At 31.7% G+C, this 23,962-nt stretch overlaps 2 protein-coding genes across 2 annotated transcripts in view; both read right to left on the reverse strand.

Moving 5' to 3' along the window:
• Positions 1-529: 529 nt before the first annotated feature.
• On the reverse strand, positions 530-1,145 carry LOC125067427 (protein atonal-like). Its single transcript, XM_047676031.1, has one exon. It carries the CDS (start codon positions 1,098-1,100, stop codon positions 624-626), a length of 477 nt encoding a protein of 158 aa, XP_047531987.1. The 5' UTR covers positions 1,101-1,145; the 3' UTR covers positions 530-623.
• A 21,448-nt stretch (positions 1,146-22,593) lies between these two features.
• The window catches only part of LOC125067191 (synaptic vesicle glycoprotein 2C-like), a 28,633-nt gene continuing 27,264 nt past the window's right edge, over positions 22,594-23,962 (reverse strand). Inside the window, exons 10-11 of the mRNA XM_047675633.1 lie at positions 23,287-23,414; positions 22,594-22,766 (exon numbers count right to left, since the gene is read on the reverse strand). Of these exons, the coding sequence (XP_047531589.1) occupies positions 22,687-22,766; positions 23,287-23,414 (208 nt within the window). The 3' untranslated portion in view covers positions 22,594-22,686. The remainder of the gene's footprint in view (positions 22,767-23,286; positions 23,415-23,962) is intronic.

Consider the following 23,962-nt stretch of genomic DNA (forward strand, 5'->3'; position numbering starts at 1 on the left):
GTTAAATTGTATAGGCATACAAATTCAAAACTCATAAAAATATTCCTACTAAGATTATAAATAAAATTTCAACATTTATTTAAACATTCTTTTATTTACAAAACATTTTAATACAATAAACTATATACTATCTAATAGTGAATTAATTTACATTTATTTACTAACACTATTACAATACATTTTTATCTATCGGAATGTAATTCACGCATAATACTTAATTGGCAAGATGTTCTAACTTAATAGACACACGCTAAGTAATTCATCGTGTTAAATTATTCAAGCTAATAATTTAGCATTTCAAAATTTAAAAAAACTAAATAAATATATCGGTAGGACGGATTACATTAAATAAAAATTAAGTTAAATCGATTGCAAGTTCAACATAAGCGTAAACAATTTTAAACACGGTATACGAAATGTTTAAACTTAATCAGACGTAATTACACCTACGTGGTAACGAACACTGTACTTAAATATAGATAATAAATATCCCTGTACGTCACTAAATTCTAGAACAGATAAAAAATTTGGCAATACTCCTAACTTACGAATCTCTTTCGGCAACTGATATTATTGTTCAATAAATAACTCATCTAATTAACATCACTGAACATACCGCGATACTATTGCAATAGTTCGTATAACGCAGCGATGTATGTCTGGGCCATTTGGAGTGTCTCGTACTTGGAGAGCTGGCGATCAGCTCCGAGAGACGGCAGATGACCGCGCAGTCTGTCGAAGGCTTTATTCAAATTCTGCATACGTCTTCTTTCCCTGGCGTTCGCTGCGAGGCGACGTCGTCTTAAAACAGCCTGACTGGTCGCTCGGCCACGTCTCTTTCCAGAACCTTCCAGGTCCAAATCCTCTGAACTGTCTTCTAAGCCTAGATCGCTCGGTAATCCTCTGTACGCGATGTGAGTCGGTGACTCCTGGTTGCTTCCATCCATGGACGGCGTCGGCTCCAAGCTCGACCGGCCCGAGTCGGGTGACCTCGGCCAGGGCAAGTAACATTCTTCCGTAGAATATTCCAACATGACATCAGTTGGAAACATGTCCTTTTCAGAATACAATACACGATGTCCGTAAGTTTCGGCGGCCATGTTGACTCGAACGATACACAGGTGCGTTCACAACGGTATCCCGAAGGGTTCTGACGTTCCCGTTTACCTGGCCCCCTTATATATTTTCCAGGTTTATTAGAGAGAGTTGGGCGCGGTTTTTGACGGGGGTGCGAGGGAGATAGATCTACGCTTCGAGAGGGTAATTTGAGGCCAATCATCATTAATTATTTCTTCCCCCGTGTGCGTGCGTATACAGGATTGTTAGTATACCTTGGCTTAAGCCTATTTTTATAACTTGTAATAGTTGTGTGGTAGTATTGGCGTCATTTATTGATACTGTGTAAAGGATGAGGATAGAGGGTTGTTGCAAGGTCGCGGGTGACATACGTTTATAATGAAAGTTTTTTTTTAATAATAACTGTTTCTTATACACAAGTATAAGACAAAAGTTTCGTATACAAATGAAGATAATTTTTCCGATACATATGAATTGTATCAATGTTATTTAATTCAATTTAAATGTAAATAATATTTTAGGACAAATACCTAATACCATTAAAGTGTGATATCGTAAAGAATGTTGTCTTTAACTTTGAAATATAATTAAAAATGATATATTTTTATACTTAATATATGTATATCATAATTTTTTAGTTTATATTTTGCAATTTGCAACATTTCAACATACTAAACATAATATCTAATACGCAACCGCTAGTCAATAAAATTTATAAGTTATGTTTTTTTTTTAATAATAGATTGTCTGGTCGTTCATGGGTGTTTTTTTTATAATAATGTAAATAATCATCATAACTGTATAATGTTGTCTATAGTACATGCGCATTTTGATCGACGATAATGTGTTCGATTACAAGCATCACTTAGTTTTATTGTCTATTGTTGTTTACAATTTATCTTGTGCTTGGTGGTAAACGTGAAATCTACCTTGGTTGGGTGAAATTATACCACATGTAATTGAGAGGCCTTTAGTATAATAGAGGGACACTGAACACTTTTCACCGTTTCAGTAAAAATTTTATTAAACTAAATTATTTTATTGCAAGGAGTAATAAATTATAAGAATATTTTATTATTCGTTGCAATTTCGTAACGAATTCTATACTAGGAAATATACCTACTTAAAATCCAATATTATTGAGTGCTTTAAATAAATCACAACAATTAAGCTTATAATTAAGCCTTCAATGAAAAAAAAAAGAAAAAATAAATTTAAAACACAGGTAGGTGCAACTTAAAATTTTTCCCTCGCAAACCAGTCGGCATACGACACCGAGTGACCCGGGAATCGAACCCAGTGATATAGTTTTCACTAGGTGCTCGAGGTGGGTGAAACTCAACACGGGACTGTAGGTGGCCCAAAGTTACATTGATGTTAGATAAAATGGATGCGTTAATTAGTTTGATTATATACGTATAGATTAATTACCTATATATTATATGATTAATTATTTAATAAATAATACTCTCTATAGAATTATATTTGTTATTAAAAACAGATTTATTTTAAATATTTTATAGATGTTAGAAAAATAAATAAAAATAATTACGTTTATTGTTAACATTTATGTGTGTGTGTGTGTTATTATATAAGGTGAGGAATTAAATACACGCTTATGTATATATAACTTAGTTATATGTAAATAAAGTTAAACATAAATATCTTAAAATATTCGGTATGTTGATTAGCTGTAACACCACAGTGACAAAAGAGATCACCTAGCCGATATATCTATCTATAATGCCGTATCAAATCCATTGTTTCTTAAAAGCTCCATGTTGTAGCATCTTTCTTCCCCAGGTGGTCTTTAGGATTTTCAGAATTTCGTTCACATGTACGCCAAAATCACGGATTTACGTTAAGTATTATTAATTGGATTAAATTTTAGATCTTTTTTTTAATATTAGCTTATAAATAATACAATCGGAAACCACTATCGTACAAAACGTCCATTCATTGATTGATGGTGTGCGTGACAGCTCCGTTTGACACGAAACGTCATACTACGTTACTAGTGTGCGTGCACTTAGTGGCCAACCGTTGACCACTATTTTTCTCGACTTTGGTTAATACCAAAGACTTGATATATTTCCCTGGATTTTTCGTGTAAAATTAGTACTTATCATAATGAATACATAATAAATAAATTTTGCTAAAAGGTTTTTTTTTTTAGCGCTATTTCAATTTCTAATCAATCCGAATATGGAATAAATATTATTGTTATATTAAGCGATATCGAGTAGCTTTTTTTTTTTAAAAAAAAGCGAGGTAGATTTGTTCAAAAAGTTTTATACTTTATCTTCTCATACGACATGTTTGAGTGTGAAAGTGACATTTAAAATAAAGTATCTAATACGATATTGATGTATCAGTTATAAAATCTAACTTTATTATGACATGACAGTCGACAGCGTGTTAATATTCATCCAGTTTGTTTTTTAGCTTCGTTTCACGCGCCATTAACTCTTCAACGACGCTCGGATTTCGCGCTGTGAAAAAAACTCGGTCGGTACAGTTAGGTAGTTTTTTTTTACTTTCCATAATATGGGAAATAAGTTTAAGTATAAATGGAAAAATACTTTTAAATTTAATATAAAAAATAAAATATAAGTTTGAGTTATATTTCAACATGTTTTTTTTTTAATTGTATTTAATAGGTACCTATATAATATAATTACTAAAACTATATGTTAAGTAATACTTGAAAAAAAATATTTATTTATATATATTATAATATATGAAGTTATAAACGATTAACAATAAAAATCAATATTCTCAATTTTTTAAATATATTTTAATGAAACTTAAATTCAGACTTGGCAAATAAAAAAATCCTGTTGCAATGTATGTACATAGAATTATGACCAAACTGAATCTGAATGAAAAAAAAGACTCTAAAATAAAGTTAAAATTAAATCTGAGTCGGTACATGATCTTATCCGCTTGGTTTTGATTGTTTTAAGGGTTGGTAAAAAAAAACAAACCATCCAACTCTTCAACCTCAAAAGTGAATACCGCAATCAAAACGTTTTAAAACGGGACACAAAAATAAGTCGGGTGTAATAATTTGCTAGACCACAAAAAGCATGGGGCCGATTGTAACAGGATCCGCAGAGCAAGGGTTGACCCGTTACATACGATTCTGTTCCGGGTTGACTTCCGAGTGTCAAAATGAATTAGTTAAGGAGTTTTGATGTCGGATCGAATGTTTTGACCAAGCTAAAACTAAACAGAAAACTTTTTTTTTAGTTTTATACCTAGTATACTTGGTGGTCGGGCTATGTAAGCTTGTCTAAGTAGGTACCACGCACTTGTCATATTATACCGCAAAATTACAATGTTCTCAATATAACCGTGATCCAGTTGTAGTTATACTGTTAACTGCGCGCACTAAACAAAACATCTTAATTCCCAAGGTTGGTGGCGCATTGGCGATGTGAGAGGTGGGTATTATTTCTTACACTGGCCAAAACAACATTGGCCTGCCAACTTATTTCCAATAAAAAAAATAGTTAATAATATGATATTCTAAATTATTTTTAAATACATTAAAACCATTATTATATTTAGTGGCAATCCTTTATAGACTTAGGTCCCAAATTAGCGACGAACCAAACTATGTTAAACTCATGTCGGTCGTTAACTTAATATTAAGTTATTAATCAAATTGCCTAAATGAAAAATTGCTATCGTTTATATTGTATCAATAAATGCCATAATATCTCAATTTGTCTAAACCGTATTGTTTTAAAACAATAGCCTTCTTTTATAAATATTCATGAGCAAAAAAATCCCAGATTTCCCCTCTAAAGTTATCAAAATTTATATGATTATGTTAATTTAATATGAGGCCACACGCGGTGTGTATGTTGGCGGATATTAAGGTTTTTCAAAGTGATTATTTGCGACTAGTGATCGCATTCGGTTACGTTCGCTACGCAGCATAAACGTATCTTGTAGGATATGAAAAAGAAAATCAATCTTTGATGTTTTTAACCAGTTTATTATTGAATTAATTTTCAGTGACAAATCTAGACGACGGGTTTACAGCCAACAGCCATCCCGTGCTTTAGATTTAATATATTTCTGTGAAAAGACGATTGAAAAGCCGACCTTAATATGCTTTATTTAGATTTTAACACAATGTAACAAGACTTAGAGCAGAATTTATATTGTGATGTTCACAGTAAAATAAAAAGTTAATAAATTCACGAATCCGTATTCACTTAATTAAAGTATCCGTGTGCTGTCCACTAAGTAATTGCGAATCATTATTTATCTGTGTATTGTTACAGGCAAAGGCGCTACGACCAAAATCCTAAAAATCAATTGCCTTTTTTAAATTATTTCACACCATAGTGCCTCACCATCAGCCAGTACATTAGCCATTCCTGTAATACATACGATGCAGGATTAATGTTTGCGGTATAATATAAAAAAAGGCTTTTAGTGAAATCGTTGTCAATACAATAGAATGTTTAATATAATAACAGAGCGGTCACGGAAGCTGTTACATTTGACGCGTCTGATGTATCTTCTTGTGGGGTTTATAATGTTTCAGAGAAAATTATAGTCATCATAGCGGCTTTGTTCCGGTTGCCTAGATTATTTTCTATGAAATATTATATTTTTAGATATTATTGTCAATATAGATGTCAAATGTTCATTTGCGAAATTTCCTGTCTCAGCGTCCGTGTTCCTGGTACCATCCAGCGATTTAAATACTATATTTAGAACTTTTATTGTCTAATAATAAGATACTATGGAGCCACTTTAAAATTGCTTTTATCATATTGCGTATTGTTAGTCGTTAATTATTATTTCTTAGCTTAAATTTGATTTTAATTTTTTCGTTATAGGTATAGGTAGGCGGATAGGCAAATGGGCTACCTGATGGTTACCACCGCCTAAAGACATTGGCGCTGTAGACCGGTTAGAGAGTTGATTAAGAAAAAAAACGTAAACAATATTAAATGGTAAATTGTTTTCGACAAACTCCAATTCTAACTGAACTAATGTATACTATTTGATATTAAAATTTCATTTAAAACAGCTTACATCATTTCGGTGACAAAGGTAGATAAGTGACTTCAGTTGAGTTTCGAAATTTCTTAAAACTATTTTTAACAAACGCGTAGTTTCGGGGGAGACCCACTAGTATATATAGGTAAATATCGTATATATGTTTACTTTGACTAGTATCAGTGGCATTTTCTACTATTATTTTTTTTTGTTTTCTCCCACTCCGTTCTTTGCAATTTTTTGATATATACACATATTTCTATATCTACTTATATATAATTATGTATAATGCTAGTTTTTTCTTACTAATAATTTTGATTTTTCGTTGTTTTAGCCTAACTTCTGTCAGGATCCTTATTAACCACAGCAACGTTCGGTTCCAATCAGCTTCTTAAAAAATACTCGTAAAGGTTTAAGGTTTATTCATCGACTTTTTAAATACATTTACGAATAATTAGTGTTTAATTCTTTTACTATAAATATTAAATACATATATAGAAGCTAATTTGATAATCGGTTGAGCTTTTTGTCTGCGAACGTTCACGACACACGCCGAACGGTCACGGTCAGTTAAATCACGACGGTGATCGTCTTCAATTTGTAAGGAATGTCATTGAGTGACTGATTACTCAGGTAATACTGTTAACGGGATCGAATACCTGGGAGGACGGAACGTAGATGGAATCTTTATAATTCTTTTATAAGCACTATCGAACATTAGTATTAAAAATGTGAATAATTTTTATATCTGTTCATGTGAATGTAAATTTACTAAAGTATATCTACATTTTTTTTTTAAATAAATAATCTCTTCTCAGTTTGAATATAACTCAAAATATCAAGCCAAGTTATTATAACGTCTTCAATATTTTGGTTGGATAGATTGCTTACTTTGTATTAGTCAATGAATTTTCCTAATTGCGAAAAGTTGATATTTGTTATCGATGGAAAGCGATCACGTTTCATCATCATTTGTTTTATTTCGTTCGTTGTATGTAGGGATCCTTTATATATAACCAGAACTAAAACTAACTAAACTAAAATATTCAGGGTTTTTATACAAATTCGCATGGTGGCATTAAATGGCATAAATACGGAAATAACTTAAAAATATGATGATTATTTTGTATTATGCTTATGAAGTTTGTTAGACATAATATTGTATAATATATGAACGTAGTATCGAATTCAGGAGTTGAATCTAATGCCAAAAATTATTTAAAAAAAAAAATCTATCAAACAAATATAATGGTATGATAAATTTCGTGTGTTTGATGTAGACTGGTTGGCTTGTAGAGTTCCATCATGTTGAGTCAATCCTACATGCAGAATCAGGTGACGCTGACCATACAAAAATCTTTAGAATCTGATCAGAAGCAATGTGTTAAACTTCAACTCCGTATTTATAAGTGGTTCTAGTCCAACTTGCAAGACAACTAAAGAAAAACTGCAAACATTTCAAATAAAATAAAGCACATTTTACTAAGTTAAGAGACAGATAAGAATTACAAAACCCTACTGAACTTTAAAATTGTATTAAAACCATATGTATGATTTGTTTTGTTGTTTGGATAATTATATCAATTTCTTCTTGATCTAACGATATCAATTTGAACGCAATTGGAGATAACCAATCAATTATAATAATTTTATCAAATTGATTCAAATTATTTCGAGTTTGTTGTTTTTGAAACGGAGGTGTTGATTTTAGCCCCGAGCCACCGAGCTGAGCTTAAAAAAGTTAAACGTTCCATAGCGTTTGCTATGGAAATTGAATTAAAACTTAGGACTCCGTCTCCGTAACATTTGGAATTATGTGGTTTTTTTTTGTGATATTTTTCTCCACACACGTGTGCGTCCGTGCCTTGGGTTACAATTGTTTCTTAATTTTAAATAATATTTGCCCCAAATTAAATATAAACAAATTAACTACTAATTTCCACTTTCATTTTACTTCCAAAATTAGGATCACAGTTTCGTCGACGATAGATTGATTAATCAAGCTCTCGACCAATGATATCGCGTCAATTTGCTGTCAAATTTATTTATTTGGCTTTTTTCCTGTTATGGTTGGAATAGAGTATAGAGGTGCATGCCTTCCTAAGTGATCAACTGAACATATCTATAATTTTTACGTGCTTTTATTAACTTTACGTGTGTATCAGTAGATTGTACTGCTATATAAAGCTGAAGATTTTGTACCTACAAACGCGGAGTTAGTAAATAATATAATACTTACAAAATGTTGTCTTAGATTTTCGCGATTATTACACATTGAAATAAAACTAGTTTTTAACGGATTTAATCGCGTATATTAATTATTTTAACATCCCGACGTTTCGAGCACTTTGCAGTGTTCGTGGTCACGGTCTGCCCGTGACCACGAACACTTCAATAATACTTACAAATTCAGTTTAGAACTAAGCGATAGGAGTTTATTTAACACGTGAAAAAATATTAAACAATTACAAGTAGTAAAATTTAACAATTACAGTATACCTAATGAACGTGAAATAATTAAATTAAACATAACTGATTTAAATAAAACAAACTGAAATTAAAACTAAAGAAAATATTAGTTTATTTCTTTTAATATAAATAGGTCGATCAAATCAAATAATATTTAGTTAATTTGATTAATAAAATTAACTTAAAATAAAGTTTTTGCAGTTTATTGCAAATTTTGGGTCCGCAGAATAAATTATCTCTCCTCGCTGTTCTTTAGCCGCGTCCCGTTCTCGTAACTTATAATTGCATTGTTTGAAAAGAAACGTTTCGTAATAAAACTGGGTCATACATACATAAATTGAATTTACTGACCTTTTTAAAATTTCCCGGTGAACGGTAACTCGCCCTTGCCACGGGTGAAGTGAAAAGAATTTCGATGAAAAGATCCATTTATGTGTTTATGTGTTCCACAATGATCACGCGATGTTCGACAAAGAAGGTTTTATTACACAAAAGTAAAGTTTTTTGTACGATTATCTGTGATTATTATAAAGTAGCTGTTCCTTGTGGCCTCGCTTGGAATCAACCCTGCCCTGATCAGACCGTGGTCACAGATACGCACAATAAAGACGACTCTGTAATACCCTGTTCCTACATTTAATAAAATTATAATTTTTTAATAGGCGGACTTGGAGCCGAGATGGCCCAGTGGCTAGAACGCGTGCATCTTAACCGATGATTTCGGGTTCAAACCCAGGCACCACTGAAATTTCATGTGCTTAATTTGTGTTTATAATTCATCTCGTGCTCGGCGGTGAAGGAAAACATCGTGAGGAAACCTGCATGTGTCTAATTTCAACGAAATTCTGCCACATGTGTATTCCGCCAACCCGCATTGGAGCAGCGTGGTGGAATATGTTCCACACCTTCTCCTCAAAGGGAGAGGAGGCCTTTATCCCAGCAGTGGGACATTTAGGGGCTGCTAATGCTAATGCTAAAAATAATAGGCGGACTTACAACTTATATTCATCGAGAAGTGAGAAAACGCTGTATGAATTATTATATGTAGTATCTGTGCCAGTAGTTACACTGGCTCATTCACCCTTAAAACCAGAACACAATAATACTAAATATTGCTATTTAACGTTAGAATATGTGATGAGTAGGTGGTATCGACCGAGATGAGCTTACCTTACCACCAAGTATAACTTCGACTAATGAGTCGTCCATATGAATGATTTTATAAAAAAAAAATACCAACAGTAGGTACATAATTCTATCATCTGCAGAACGAACCGATTCCATAAATAGTATAGTACGACAAAACTTAGATGTAGCATCGGTAATATTACTAAAACCGATCACATCCGAATTATGTCTTGAAGTGAAGTGCGTGAAGTCGCACTTCAAAAGCATCAATCTTTATTTAGTTCTTATGCGAAAATGATCTTTATGCGAATGTAATAATTTGTAATGTCATATAACCAAATACATTCGCCAAATTAACGATAGGTGTTTTTTTTTAAATTGTCGATGCTACATGTAAATTATGTCGTACTATAACTGGATATAAAATTTGATGAAACCTATAAATATAAACCACAAAAGTACTTTATTTAATATACAAGTGTGTACCTACTTACTATATAATCGCTTAGCTTAAATTACTTCGAATCAGAATTCAGGTATTCTTCGTTGACGTAGAAATCAGCTGAGATTTTCTAAAAATTCATCTTTTCATTGGTGACCGAAATTAAATTATTCGTCAAAAAAACGTACAATATTATTTGGTTTGTCCGCATGTAATCGTAACCATACAACGATCATACAACTGAAACCTTCGATGAAAATATGGTGTACCTACATTATATTTTGGGAATGTAGTTCATCTTACAAAGTTTAATTAATAGAACCAACTAATAATCTTAAATTCATAATTACTAATATAGCAATAGACATAACTATCACTTATAAAAAGTTTTGTTTGCTTTTGGCAGCATTTCCGAAAACAATTCTTATTCGAGGTCGTTGGTATTTTTATTTAAATATATAAAGTTAAATATCGACGATCAAATATAAATGATGTTTTTTTTATGAGTCCCCCAGACGTATTCAAATTGAAAATATTAACAATAGTGAAAATGTGCAAATTCACTATGAGGCGATGTACCAAACCTCGAAATCAACCCAAAAACCCTTATTAGTTAGTATCAATTCTTAGCCGAACCATTGCCAACTCATTAAGAATGTAAATAGTTATTTTCACTCAAAACATACCGATGATGAAAAAAAGCCACACAGGAGAGTCGGTTACAATAAACAAACTGTCAAAAATATCATTTGAAACTCATCCAGTTATGATAATCAGTGCTAGAAATAATATTTGCATTATTTTTTCACAAAGTCCACCGACTAATTTGACAAATATCGGAAACAAGGATCCGCAAGTCAGTGCGCAGGCGCCGGACACAAGAAAAAGTATAGAAATTGAGGACAAAAAGTGTCTTTGTCGCAAACCGCAAGAGGAATGACAGGACGGGGTTCTTTTGTACGTATACAGCGGAAAATGATTTTAAACCAGATATGTATACAGTTCAATTTCGAATGTTGAAGTAATGTCGATGTCATATATAAATTTGTCAAAAGATTAACGGCTAATAAATTATACGTGCGAAATATACTTTAATACATTAGCCATAGAAGTTATTTTCTGGTATATTTTACTCGAATAATGTTGGTAATAACTCGACTAATTAGGAAACACTTCGTTAAACAAATACTATAACCGTATATTGGCTCTAATAGATAAAAAAGCATATAATTAATAATAATACGGTCATTATATGTGTAGTGTAGACATCTATTATAGGTACTTTGTTAGTTTCAATACATTTATATATTGTAATGATGATATTCTTCTAAATGATGTTTGCCATGACGACAATTTTTAACAGTAAAGGTAACTACGTGGTACTAGTGCACAAGTGTGTGCTGCAAACACAGGTACACTCTTTATTCTTTGATATTGACCAGAGTAAGATAAACTTAGGCCTTGGAATTAGCGGCTTAACGTTATCTATTAGGGACATCAATGTAATATGCCAAATCCATACATATCTATACCTTCGGTCTGTTACTAGAAATGATCATAATTACGTTTTATAATTAATTGTGCTCAGCATTCAGGGCAAACAGCGTAACGAAGCCAACTCTGGAGCAGCCTGGCGAAATAAATCAAACGTAATCCTTGGGAGATGATCTGGGATGATGATGAAAATAACTGTAATGATTCTGATAGTGAAAATCATAAAATTTAATTTAATTCTATTCCAAGCTAAGTTTGCAATATTGGGTCATATGAAAAACTTCGTATTTTACACCGACAACAGCGAAGACGCGTTGGTGATCTCGTGACTGTTCACGTATGTTCTCTGGCACAAACGTCAGGTACTAAGGAGATTCTGGACTACAAAATGAAAATCCATAATAGATATGACCGGATTACGGACAAATTGGCCAAATGCCATTCAGACCAGCCGAGGAATCCAGAATCCCACGAAGATTTCTCAACAAAGACAAACTCCGAGTCAATGAAGAAGTTGTCATCGTAGAGTTCAATGCACTTTTCGACAGTTTGCAATCCAAAAATTGTTTTGCTGTTAAAATTTAAAATATAAAGTATACAAATACCTATTATAACTCTGCCTGCCTGTCTCTCTGTCTGTAACTCTTTCACGGCCAAACCACTAAACCGAATTCGATGAAATTTGTTATGTTATAATTGAACCTTAAGGAAGAGTATAGGCATACTTTATTACTTTTTATGCATAAGAGTTAAATACCAACTCCTAAAACGCTCGCTCGAAAAGTTGTATGATACAAACAGCACGAACAGCACGTTTAAAATTACACTTAAGTAATTAAGATTTATTAATTGATATTGTATAAGCATTGGATAATATGATGGCATAAGCATGAAACAGCAGGTACTTAATATACTCGTATATGTAGATGAAATGTATTTGACCCTCAATTTGTTTAAGCCAATCTGCCAAAGCTCAGCGTTTGGTCGAAACCGCAAACTATCGAGAAACTAATTTTATGTAAACAAAATCAAAACAAACCCGGCGTAGGCGGCGATCGCTTATTATTTTTAATAATTTGTCCAAAAAATTTCGGAACGAAGCTATTACGTCTGATTATTGGGTGCATAGAGTTCGATTCCCGATTATAGACATTTCGTACAACTTGGCGCCTGACGTCGGCGTGTAAACAATGATTTACATTGTTTAGTTTTAGTTTATTTCATCCCTCGTTAGCGTCAAAATAAACAGCTATTTTTTATTTATTTATTTATTTAATGTAAGCGTTGATTTTAATCTTGCTTATATTATAAAGTCTGCATTTTGTCGATCAAATGAACTTTAGCAGATATACGGCTTTTAATAAAACTTAGCATATAAGTTATCATAGAAAATACATAGATTAAAGGAGAAAATGAAATATTTAATAGCCCATAAACGCCCTAATGATGATCAAAGGCCTTCTCCCATCGTAAGGAGAAGACTTAGAGATTATTCCACGCGGCTCCAATGCGAGTTGTTGATTACTTATGCAATAAGTTTTTTTTTATTTTATTCTTTAACAACGATTTCAAAATATTGTCAAAACTCCTAAAATTTTATATATTTTGGCCTAATTTACGAACTTAGATTTCACGAAATATGTATACCTAGTAAAGTTTTAATTATCTCGATAATTAAAGAAAAATTGTAAATTTATTTTCACATACGAAAATTAAATAAAAAAAGAACGCAAGCGCTGGTTTTTCGATACCTAATTGTGTAATATTTTAAACAAACAGTGGGCGTGAATGATCTTCAGAAGCTTCGGGTTAACCGAAATTCCGGTAATTTGATCGTAATTTTTTTTAGATATAATAACTGTTGATTTTGTCCGTCCTTATAAAGCCTAAATAGTTATTTGTAATACTCGAATATTATCTGATAAAATGTCGAACTCGTTTGAGGTATTGTTAAATTATCGAAGTTTACTATTATACCATCATATATAATATCTTTGTATTTTACTCAATGAACATATAAGTCGAAGTATCTAAGTCATGCTGACCTTCAATTAAATCAGTCGAACAAATCAAATCAAATCAATTTTATTAAAATAAACTTCACAATGAAGCGTTTTTGAATCGTCGATGTTCAAATACTACCACCGTTTCGGAAAGCAGAAAAGAAACCAGCGAGAAGAAACGGCAAGAAACTCGCATAATTGCCCTTTTCAAAAAAACAGATTTACAGTGCTGTTTTATGCAATAATTACTGTCCTGTGATGGAACTCGAGCCTATATCCAGTTTTTTTCTAAAACGAATTCGTTTAATGAATAAGATTTATTTATTAATTTAGTTTGAATAAACTTTTTAAATTTAGTAAATGGTCAATTGACTATATTTCTCGGTATATTATATATGTGCATACCGTTGCCCAAAAACGTTCTCTGTACCGTATGCAAACGGAAAGCAGGGGTAACAAGTTTATTCTTATCCTGAATTGTGACACATACACATAAAAGACATTTTAAGTCATCCAAAGTCATTTCTATTTGTTCGTACAGAAAAAAATATTATTACGTTTCCAATGCGATACGTTTTTCTAACAATAAAAATATATTTATTTATTAGACTTGGTGTGCTACAAGGAATAACATTGAAACCGGTATTAAGAATTTGAATAAGGGGAGAGTACAACCCTTTAGATTGATACTTGGCAAAAACCTCAATTTTACGAATAATTGCTCTCTGCTTTATTAATAAAAAATGAAAAGTGATCTTATCAAGAAAATATTAAATAGAAATTACTTATTGAAATAAAACTAGTTTTTAACGGATTTAATCGCGTATATTAATTATTTTAACATCCCGACGTTTCGAGCACTTTGCAGTGTTCGTGGTCACGGGCAGACTTGAGTCCGATTAAATCCGTTAAAAACTAGTTTTATTTCAATGTGTAATAATCGCGAAAATCTAAGACAACAGAAATTACTTAGTATACCTAAGTTTGATTAACAATCCGTTGAGCGGCTTAGAAGAACAAAGCGGAGATACAGACGGAGGCAGACAGCGAATCTATTTTATGCTATTTATTGATGTAACATTTTTCTATAATACGTTTACAGACGTAACTGCTTATAAGCGGTTACCACACCATTTTTCTACTAATACTTAAGTGTGTTTATATTATTATAATGATTTTATAAGACTCTGTTGTTCAAATAAAACCATTATGTGTAATAAAATAAAAAAAAAAACAAGGTAAGAAGCCAATAAGCCACGGCCCGTTTAATTGGATTGGCGAAAAGCGTTGATGCGCGCGCAGCTTTGTCATAGACTAACTAAACCAAAGATACCCAATATTAGTACTTCGCTTAAAAATTGATTCATTTAAAATAAACTCGATCAAAATAATAGAAAGGTATTGATAAAAATATCGTAGAACTTTGAACTGGACTTCAAATAATGAGTGTAAAATTTATTTTATTAGATTGAAATGTAAGTTAAAAAAAGGGTCTATTTTTCGGCATTTGGCCTTACTCGATTACAGATTAATTCACTACAGGCTGCAAACATATGATTAAAAGCACGGAATTAGGATTCTTGTTTAATTTTAAATATCTACGTTATATAAGTAGAGGATAAGAGTAAATACTGAGTTTATAGCCATTTATTTTCTCTAGAATCTACATCCAAACCGACGGTTAAACATTTAAAATCCTATAAAATAACTACTTGCATAATTAATATTTTGTTGTTTTTTTTTTTAAATATTGGTGAAGATATAAGTATATAAAGACTCATTTGTATCTGTGTTATTATTATTATCATATTAAATAAAATATCCATAAAGATGTAGAGACACGTCATGAATGCGATTGTTATTTCTAGATATCTCGGATTATTCTCGGCGTGTCTGCTCATCGAGTCTTTGCCACTGGATCCAATCTCCGATCGATGATTTATTGGCATGGATTCCGCCGGATGTTTGCTTAGAACCCCAATTATGACGGTAGCCTCCACCATCACGCCTCGAGTGTGGCTCGTCGGCTGGTACTTTGTTCTCGCCATTATTATTAGTGGGAAATAATAACTTATTTTGACCTGTTCGATGTTAAGGACGTTTTGTTCTGGATTTAGAGTTGAGGAACGTTCTTTAGATTACACTAGCATTACACCCCGTCTTCCCCTGATATATATTAAGTAATTATAACATATAATACAATTAACATTAAAATCTACATGCTTTTATTCATAGGTAACTTAATTAGTTTATCCTACCAGAAAGTTCCATTAGCGAAATTTCCTAGGGCTAATAAAAGTTGCATTGTACAAAGGGCAGTCTTGTAGTTAATTGGACATCTTTTCAGGCATACAAATTTGAGGCAGATTTCCATATATAACCGGGTAGGTGCTACGGCCGATAAATTACATTTCTGCTCAAAACCTTCATTGAAAAAAATTGGCATTCTCCTTTATATCTCCGGTATAATAAATGTAAATATATAAAAAATTTTTTGGATAAGAGTATTTTATTAAATATTTTTAAGTTACAAACAACGCGAAGATAACGCTGAGTGATGTAATTTTTACTTCGAACGTATTTTCACCCCCTAAATAACGTTACATAGTTTGAAAGTTTGCATACATGAACCTAAGGGCTGTTTCACGGTCGGTGAGCGTGCCTTATGGGAAAGGTAGGAGTAAAGATGGTGACATACGGATGGACAGGTGGCGCGGTTCCCACGATACGGCTAATTATTAACTTTATATATCTTTGAACTTTGCAACTTAAATATATCAAATTATTTTTGTCTTGCTCTTAATATAATTACGGCCTATAAAATAACCGATGAAAGAAAGAGATAACAATATGTAGAAAAGTATAACCCTAATATAACTTTAATTTGATCAAGGTTACGTCTAGTTTATTTGCAATTATTTTATTTTAGGAGTTAAACAAATGTCCCACCTAGGTATATATGGGAAGTAAACATCTAATTTAATTGCTATCAAAATACTATCGTAAGGTTTCCGCCAATAAATATATATTCATAGCAAACACCTCTTCCTTAAATCTAAATCTTTAGAGATAAAAAATAGTAATAGTTTAAAACGTATTTATTTATTTCAATTCATAGAAATATTGGAACACCAAAATGAATTCGGAAATAAAATTGAACATAAAACCATTAAAAAAAATTAATCAGTGCGATAATATTATGTCAATGATTGAAGCAAGACATGATTATTTAGAATCAATTCATTCGTCACTTTATTTCAACAAGGAGAATTATTAAAAAAATGGTAATGCAATTTTTTTTATAAGTGACACTAAAAGAAATATTTACTTAAATGAATTAAAACCTCGATTGCATTTTCTACAGTTACCGTTAAACGCCATACCGCACCGTTTATATGTTAATAAGGTGGTCACCGACCGTGACCCATACGTTGAACATTACTGATGGTATCCGCGCCGAATGGTGGAGATTACGTGTCTTCAATTAACCCTTGTGGGAAGAATTTCAACAGCCCTTATTTTTTATACGGAATAAAGAAGCAATTGCGTTACAAATACGTAACTTTATTTTAGTATTTTATTTAAATTTTTTCGCAATAATTATTTCAAGTAACATTAAAAATATTTATTTGTATATAAAGAGCAGAGCAACTATGCGAGTTTCTTGCCGTTTCTTCTCTTCTTCTTGGTGGTAGTATTTTAATATTGACGATTCAAAAACGATTCGTTGTGAAGTTTACTTGAAACTTGATTTGATTTTGATTTGATTTAAAGGCTCCATAAACCAACTTCTGATGCATTTCGAAAGGTTTTTTGTAAGCAGCTCGACAACTGGCGCTGAAATGGCACTCGTTAGACTAATTTGTATATCGTATACAAATTAGTCTTATTATTCTGCTTTTAAAAGCTTTTGATTGAACACAAAACACCTTTGCATCTACAACCAAAAATATCCGGTGTTCAGGATACATCTCATTATTTCATACTAATTTCGAAGAACTCAATAATTAATGGAGCAGTCTTTTGGATCTGTATTAAGTTTGGGCGTTCCGTAAGAATCAATTTCAAGTCCTGTTTTCTTTTTGGTATATATGTATGTAAAAATTGTCTTCCTTTCTAAGTTTAAAGTACTTGTGATTTGTATCTTTTATAAAATAAAATTATGAAGATGTAAACATTAAAAAAAACCTTATCACTGATCCAAAGTTTGTTTCCAATAAACAATCTAGTTCTAAAAGGCAAAATGACAAAAGACGTGACAATGCTTGCCTTACATAAGCCGAAAGGTAAATTTGTTCTAACGTTAAGTAACGTGAAGTTTTGTTTATTGTTATAAACTTATGTTTAACAACAAAACAATATCAACAATAATAAAAATACCACATCCCAACGTATCGTTTACGCTAATTCACCTAATTCCGGCATCGAACTCGCGACATCTGGCGGGACGGTTACCACGTGACACACCTGAACGCACGTGCGATACGAATGTTCACAAAAAATATAGTTTTCAAGTTAATGAGATGGAATTAATCAATTGCAAACAGCCAATCACATTTCAGATACATTCTTAAATGAGATAGAGTCGGTCTGTTTTTAATTTCATAGCATTATTTGAGTATATATAGATTGAAGTATCATGTTAATAATTAAATTAATTCAGATTTTCTTACAGACTTTTTTTTTAATTATGTTATACGATTGTTAAGAAATACAATTATATATTTATATGTTAAAAATGTCAATGTGTGCATCAATACGTTACCGAAGAATTGTTAAGTGAATTGCTAGTACAACTTTAAGGCTGACTAATAGGTTCTTGTGTTGTTATTTTTTAATTTATATATTTGTAAACATGGAGTGAGAGTGTGAGAAAAGTTTTTTTTTAATGTTTTTATTACAGTGCATGCTGAGTTAGCCTATAATTGTAATGTACTTTGTAGCTACATATTCTATATTGTAAAACTTTTACTGTACATTGTACATTATGTTGGCTTCCTATGAAATAAATAAATAAATAAATGTCTTGTTCACGAGACTCTTGAGAGGGATGTTCTATTCTATATAATAATATTAATAATAAATACACGGAGCAGTCGATGCCAAGGTGAACCATATTGTCCTCGATGGTTTTATTAACAGGGGTGAGGAAGGGCACTATTATTAAACTCCTCGATAAATTATCGTACACATATTATTGTTTAACTTGTCAGTTACTTAGTCTATTTTATTATTTCTCGTATAATAATTTATATAAAAACAGCATATCATACTTATCAACCTGCGGTAGTAACTTAACCATGAGAACTAATCGTTCCTTATCTGTGCTCTTAAAGCTAATGTCTTAATAAATTTTCAATATTAAACTGACGGCCAAATTTAGGTGGCCGAATATGGTAAGTGGTCACCAACGCCCGTAGACTTCGCCACCAATATTGGGAGCTCAGATGTTATGTCCCTTGTATGTGCCTGTAGTTCTAGTAGGCTCTTGTAAAGAATGGTTAAGGAGCGATGATGACTACTTACCATCACGAGGCCCATTAGCTCGTCAACTTAAAATTGTATATACAAAAAAAAAGTTAAAAGACGTTTAGTAGGTATATATAAAAACTTCATTCCAGAATAGTCCACCTCGTATCACAAACGAGGGTTCGTCACGATATTCCAGGAACACCCCGACTTGTGCGGAATCATTTTAATTAGCCCCGATGCATTAACTTTTGACTTTTAACCCAGCACGAAATAAAATATATAACAAACAAATATACAGATAATAAATAATTAAAATTGGTTTAGATAGATATAAGTATAATAAGTAGAGCCGAGATGACCCAGTGGTTAGTAGTGGCTCAGTAGTGAAGGAAAACATTTCAACGAAATTCTGCCACATGTTTATCTACCAACCCGCTTTGGAGCAGCGTGGTGGAAAATGCTCCAAACCTTCTCCTCAAAGTGAGAGGCCTTAGCTCAGCAGTTGGAAATTTACAGGCTGTTAATGCAAGTATAATAAGTATATACCCTATTTCATTCGACAAGTATAATATATAAACAAACCTTAGATTTAGATGTTACATACGATTTGGTTATAGTTCTTGATTACTATATCTTTAGATATAATACAACTCTATTCCACTTCACTACTTATGTTAACTATGATTTTATTACCATAGTTCCAATAGCAACTTCGCCTAAATTAAACACGCCATTATTTCGCGAATCCATAATGGATATCAGGGATTGTTCAAGATCTCGACCAATGATATCGCGTCAATTTAATTTAGAAGTTGTTTATTTTTATAAGTAAAGTATTATGATACATAATATTAAGATATGACATTCTTTACATATTGTATTTATAAAAGAAAAACATTGTTAGATAGGCCTTTTATCGAGGAAGGCTATATACCGTTACGCTACGACCAATAGGAGCAAAATATCAATGAAAAACGGGGAAAAATTGTTATAACCGAGCGGAGTCGAGACGAGCTAGACGACTAGTGTTACATATAATTCGTTCATATTTTATGTGGGTACCGTGTTTATACATAAAAGCATATATAAATAACGCATAAATATTAATTAAATTTAAGTAGATTTAGGTAATATACATAGAACCTTCAATTAGGAGATACATGAAAGCCGTGAGATACAGTTAATATATTTTTTAAATATCTTTGCGCTATAAAATAATATCGAAAACATTGACCGTAGAGAAATGTTCGTCAAACGCATAAAAAAAATCCTACCTGACCGAAGATCTCGTTTTTTTTTTTAAGAAGTAATTTTATTTTTTTTAAATGATACCAAGCCGCTATTATTTTGTCGTAAAACGTTTATCAAAATGATTCGGGTTCGAGTCTCGAGATCCTGATAAAGCGAATTACACACTTTGACACGTAATCGAACATAGTGCGGGGCAATCCTTATTTTATATAAAATTCGTTTGGCATTGGATTGTGTATATTTAATTACAGGATTGCTTAAAAAAAATAATTTACTTGTAGAATACTGTGGAGTAATTATCTGGATATTCAAATTCTTTTGAAATATGAAATTTATAATTTGTTTTTGCATAAGTAATTATTTATTGTTGTTATTTTATTTAACAAGAAGAAGGATTACCAAAAATTTTGGTAAACCCTGTGCCATCAACCTAGGGAGCTAAGATTTCCCTTCTGCAGTTGCACTGGCTCACTCATCCTTCAAAACGGAACACAAAAATACAAAGCTGTTTGGCGGTAAAATATATGATGAAAGGGTGGCACCTACCCAGACGATGTGTACAAAGTCCACCAAGTAAATAATTTTGCATTAAAAACTGAACCCAAAAAAACTTCGTTTCAAAAAGAAACATTTCTAAAGAATATAATTACAAATTAATCTAAAAATAGTTAAATAAATCATTAAACTAATTAAAACACTTTATAGCAATATTTATATACTTATACTTACCGGTTGCAAAGTACATTGTAACTACAATTAAGAATTAAGACAAATTAACGCAGCGATTAACATACGGACACTATTATTGAAAATAAATACTTAATACATATATCATCTGTATAAGAAACAAAAATCGTTCACCATATTATCACAGGACAATATATACAATTTAAGGGCCCTCGACCCGAATACTTTCTCAACCTCGCAATTATATTGAAAAAACCTAACAAGGCGACAAAGGGTTATTCTAATCTAGTTCAATCGTAATCACATCGAGCTTAATCGCGAAATAATGAAGGTTCATTTGTCACCCTTAACCCTTTCACACCTAAGGGTTGACAGATTCTGACGAAATCTTGTTAAGTTAAAAAACTGCTGACGTTGATGTGTCAAGGCAAATTACCGAATGGTATTTTGGCGCCAAATAAATACCTATATTTTTTTTTAAATGCCTACCTTATATATTTTGATTTTTAATATATATTTATTTCCGTGGTGGGGAAGTCGTTCAAGATTGCTTCATACCAAATATCAAATTCCGTTTAGTTTAGACAGACAGACAGAGTGTATTATATTATAACATATTATAAGTATCTACATAAAACAATAGCAAGCAATGATTGCTAAGGTAGATTGATAGATATTTCAAATTTATAATAAGTTACGAATAAAAACATAACATCCTAATTCTTTAGTAGAGGCGATAAATCGTCTCGAAATTTCGTTTAAATACTAATATTATATTTATCTACCTTATACTTATATATTGTCTGTTACATAATTAAATATAAGTCCATTAGACAAGTTTATATTGATAAGCAGCTAATCGTAATCCACTGATATTAATGTCTAACAAAATGTGTCAAAGCTCCTGGTTCTCCACCTTCTGCACGCAATTGGTCCCTGCGGGGCCTAAAGGTGCACAGCTCACTTGCAGGCAGATATCTATTACTACTTTTGGACTCGTTTGTTTCAACGACCATCAATGTTTTAATATCAAGTACACACCGTCTTAAAGGCATATATTGTTAATTTTTTTTTAAAAAAAACTCCACCAGGGATCCTCCCTGAATCAAGTTGCTTAAACTCTTGAATTTTTATTTTTTACAAATTCAAAGAATTATTGTTATCATATTATTTAATTTTGGTACTACTAGCGACATCTATCCATAACTGTTGTATTTGAGCAGCTCTAACATTTCTAACAATAGATTATACATTCTTACAATAGATGGCGCTAGTTACATATTAATTAAATATATCTACGATTAATAATAAATAATGTAGCTATAAAAAAGCTGCAACAAAAATCTAATTTTCAAATATTATAGATACAATAATATATTTGTATATTTTAATAGATTATTATTTATATTTTTATTAAAATAAAATTACTATATCACATAAGTACTAATAGATGGCGCTGTTAGATAGCTTAAAAATAAAACATTTAATATAAAATAACCATAATATTTTATTATACTTATAACGAAATATAAATTCACAATTACGTTTATGTAATAATAATCAGTCTCATGTAGACGTAAATGGTTTGGGATTCCAGCGTGTAAGGATAGTTCTGAGATCACTAAATCTCAACTCGTATCAGTATGACAACCCTCTTTGCTCCATTTCTTCCCTTATTCTCTCTGGTTTCGGCCAAAATATTATTAGAAGCGTAGATCCTGTAAAAGTAATAAAATATAGGTATCCATCGGTGTTATTACATGTACCACTAAACGTGGGAACTCATATTGCTATTAAACGTCCGATACGTTTATCAGATAAATGTTTTCTATATAACTACAAGATAAGTCGTACTCGTTCAAATAAATACATTATATTTATTGAACATACTGGCTGATCATACAATATACTCATACAAATTATCATAGCCAATTTTGCCCCGTTGAGAGTTGAGTTGAAAAAAGTATTCTATTTCGTACCAAATTTTATAAAAACCGGGTTTGTGGCTTAGTTAGTAAATAAGTTAGTAAACGTCACAAACAGACAGTTACTTTCGCATTTATAATATCAGTATGGAAGTTTTGGTTATCAACTTACGTACCCTTATATCTCACCATAAACCCACAATAATATCTACTTTCACTCGAAGCACTTGTAATTACACAAATATTAATGTTGGTACATATTTATTACCAGCACCGGAAATTTTATTATACTTTACAATACCCGTAAACATACCTGCGGAAAAGATTCCGAACACAGAGAAAGCTAGTTGGCAATGCATATCCAATGTAGCGCCCAACAAGTTTGATCCAACCGCCGCGCCGGTCCGGCCAACCATATACATCACGCACATGGCCATTGCTCTGAAAACATATCGATTTTTATTCATTTAACTCTTAATAAGTCATCATTGTAACAGAGCTACTCTGGATGAACAAACTCTAAATTCGTAAACCTCAGAAAACAGATTGTGAAATATCAGCATGTTGGCGACATTGAATATTATAAAGATTTACTTTATCATAATAGCATATAACTGTATCTAGGATTTCGATATGACCTGTATGTAATCGTTGATTCAATTTTATCAAGTCTGATAAACCCTTGAACTATTCTATGTATACCATTATCATTTCTACCACAAACTTTACGCTTTACTAGAGTGGAAAATAGAAATACTTTAAAATCTTTATAATAGGTATTGCTAGTACTTTATATATATATAAAAACCTCATATTGTATATTCAAATAGAATGTCCATATTTACAAGATCATTTTTAAAAGTAACGGATCAGTAAAACAGTCTTCTGTTTCGTCGGATCAGTATTGTCCACTACGCGCTAATTTTATTGACTTATTACGCTTATGTAATATAATCTTGATCATATTCCGGTCCAACTTCGACCGGACC

The sequence above is a fragment of the Vanessa atalanta genome, chromosome 11, assembly GCF_905147765.1.
Source record: "Vanessa atalanta chromosome 11, ilVanAtal1.2, whole genome shotgun sequence".
In the NCBI taxonomy this organism is placed as follows: domain Eukaryota; kingdom Metazoa; phylum Arthropoda; class Insecta; order Lepidoptera; family Nymphalidae; genus Vanessa; species Vanessa atalanta.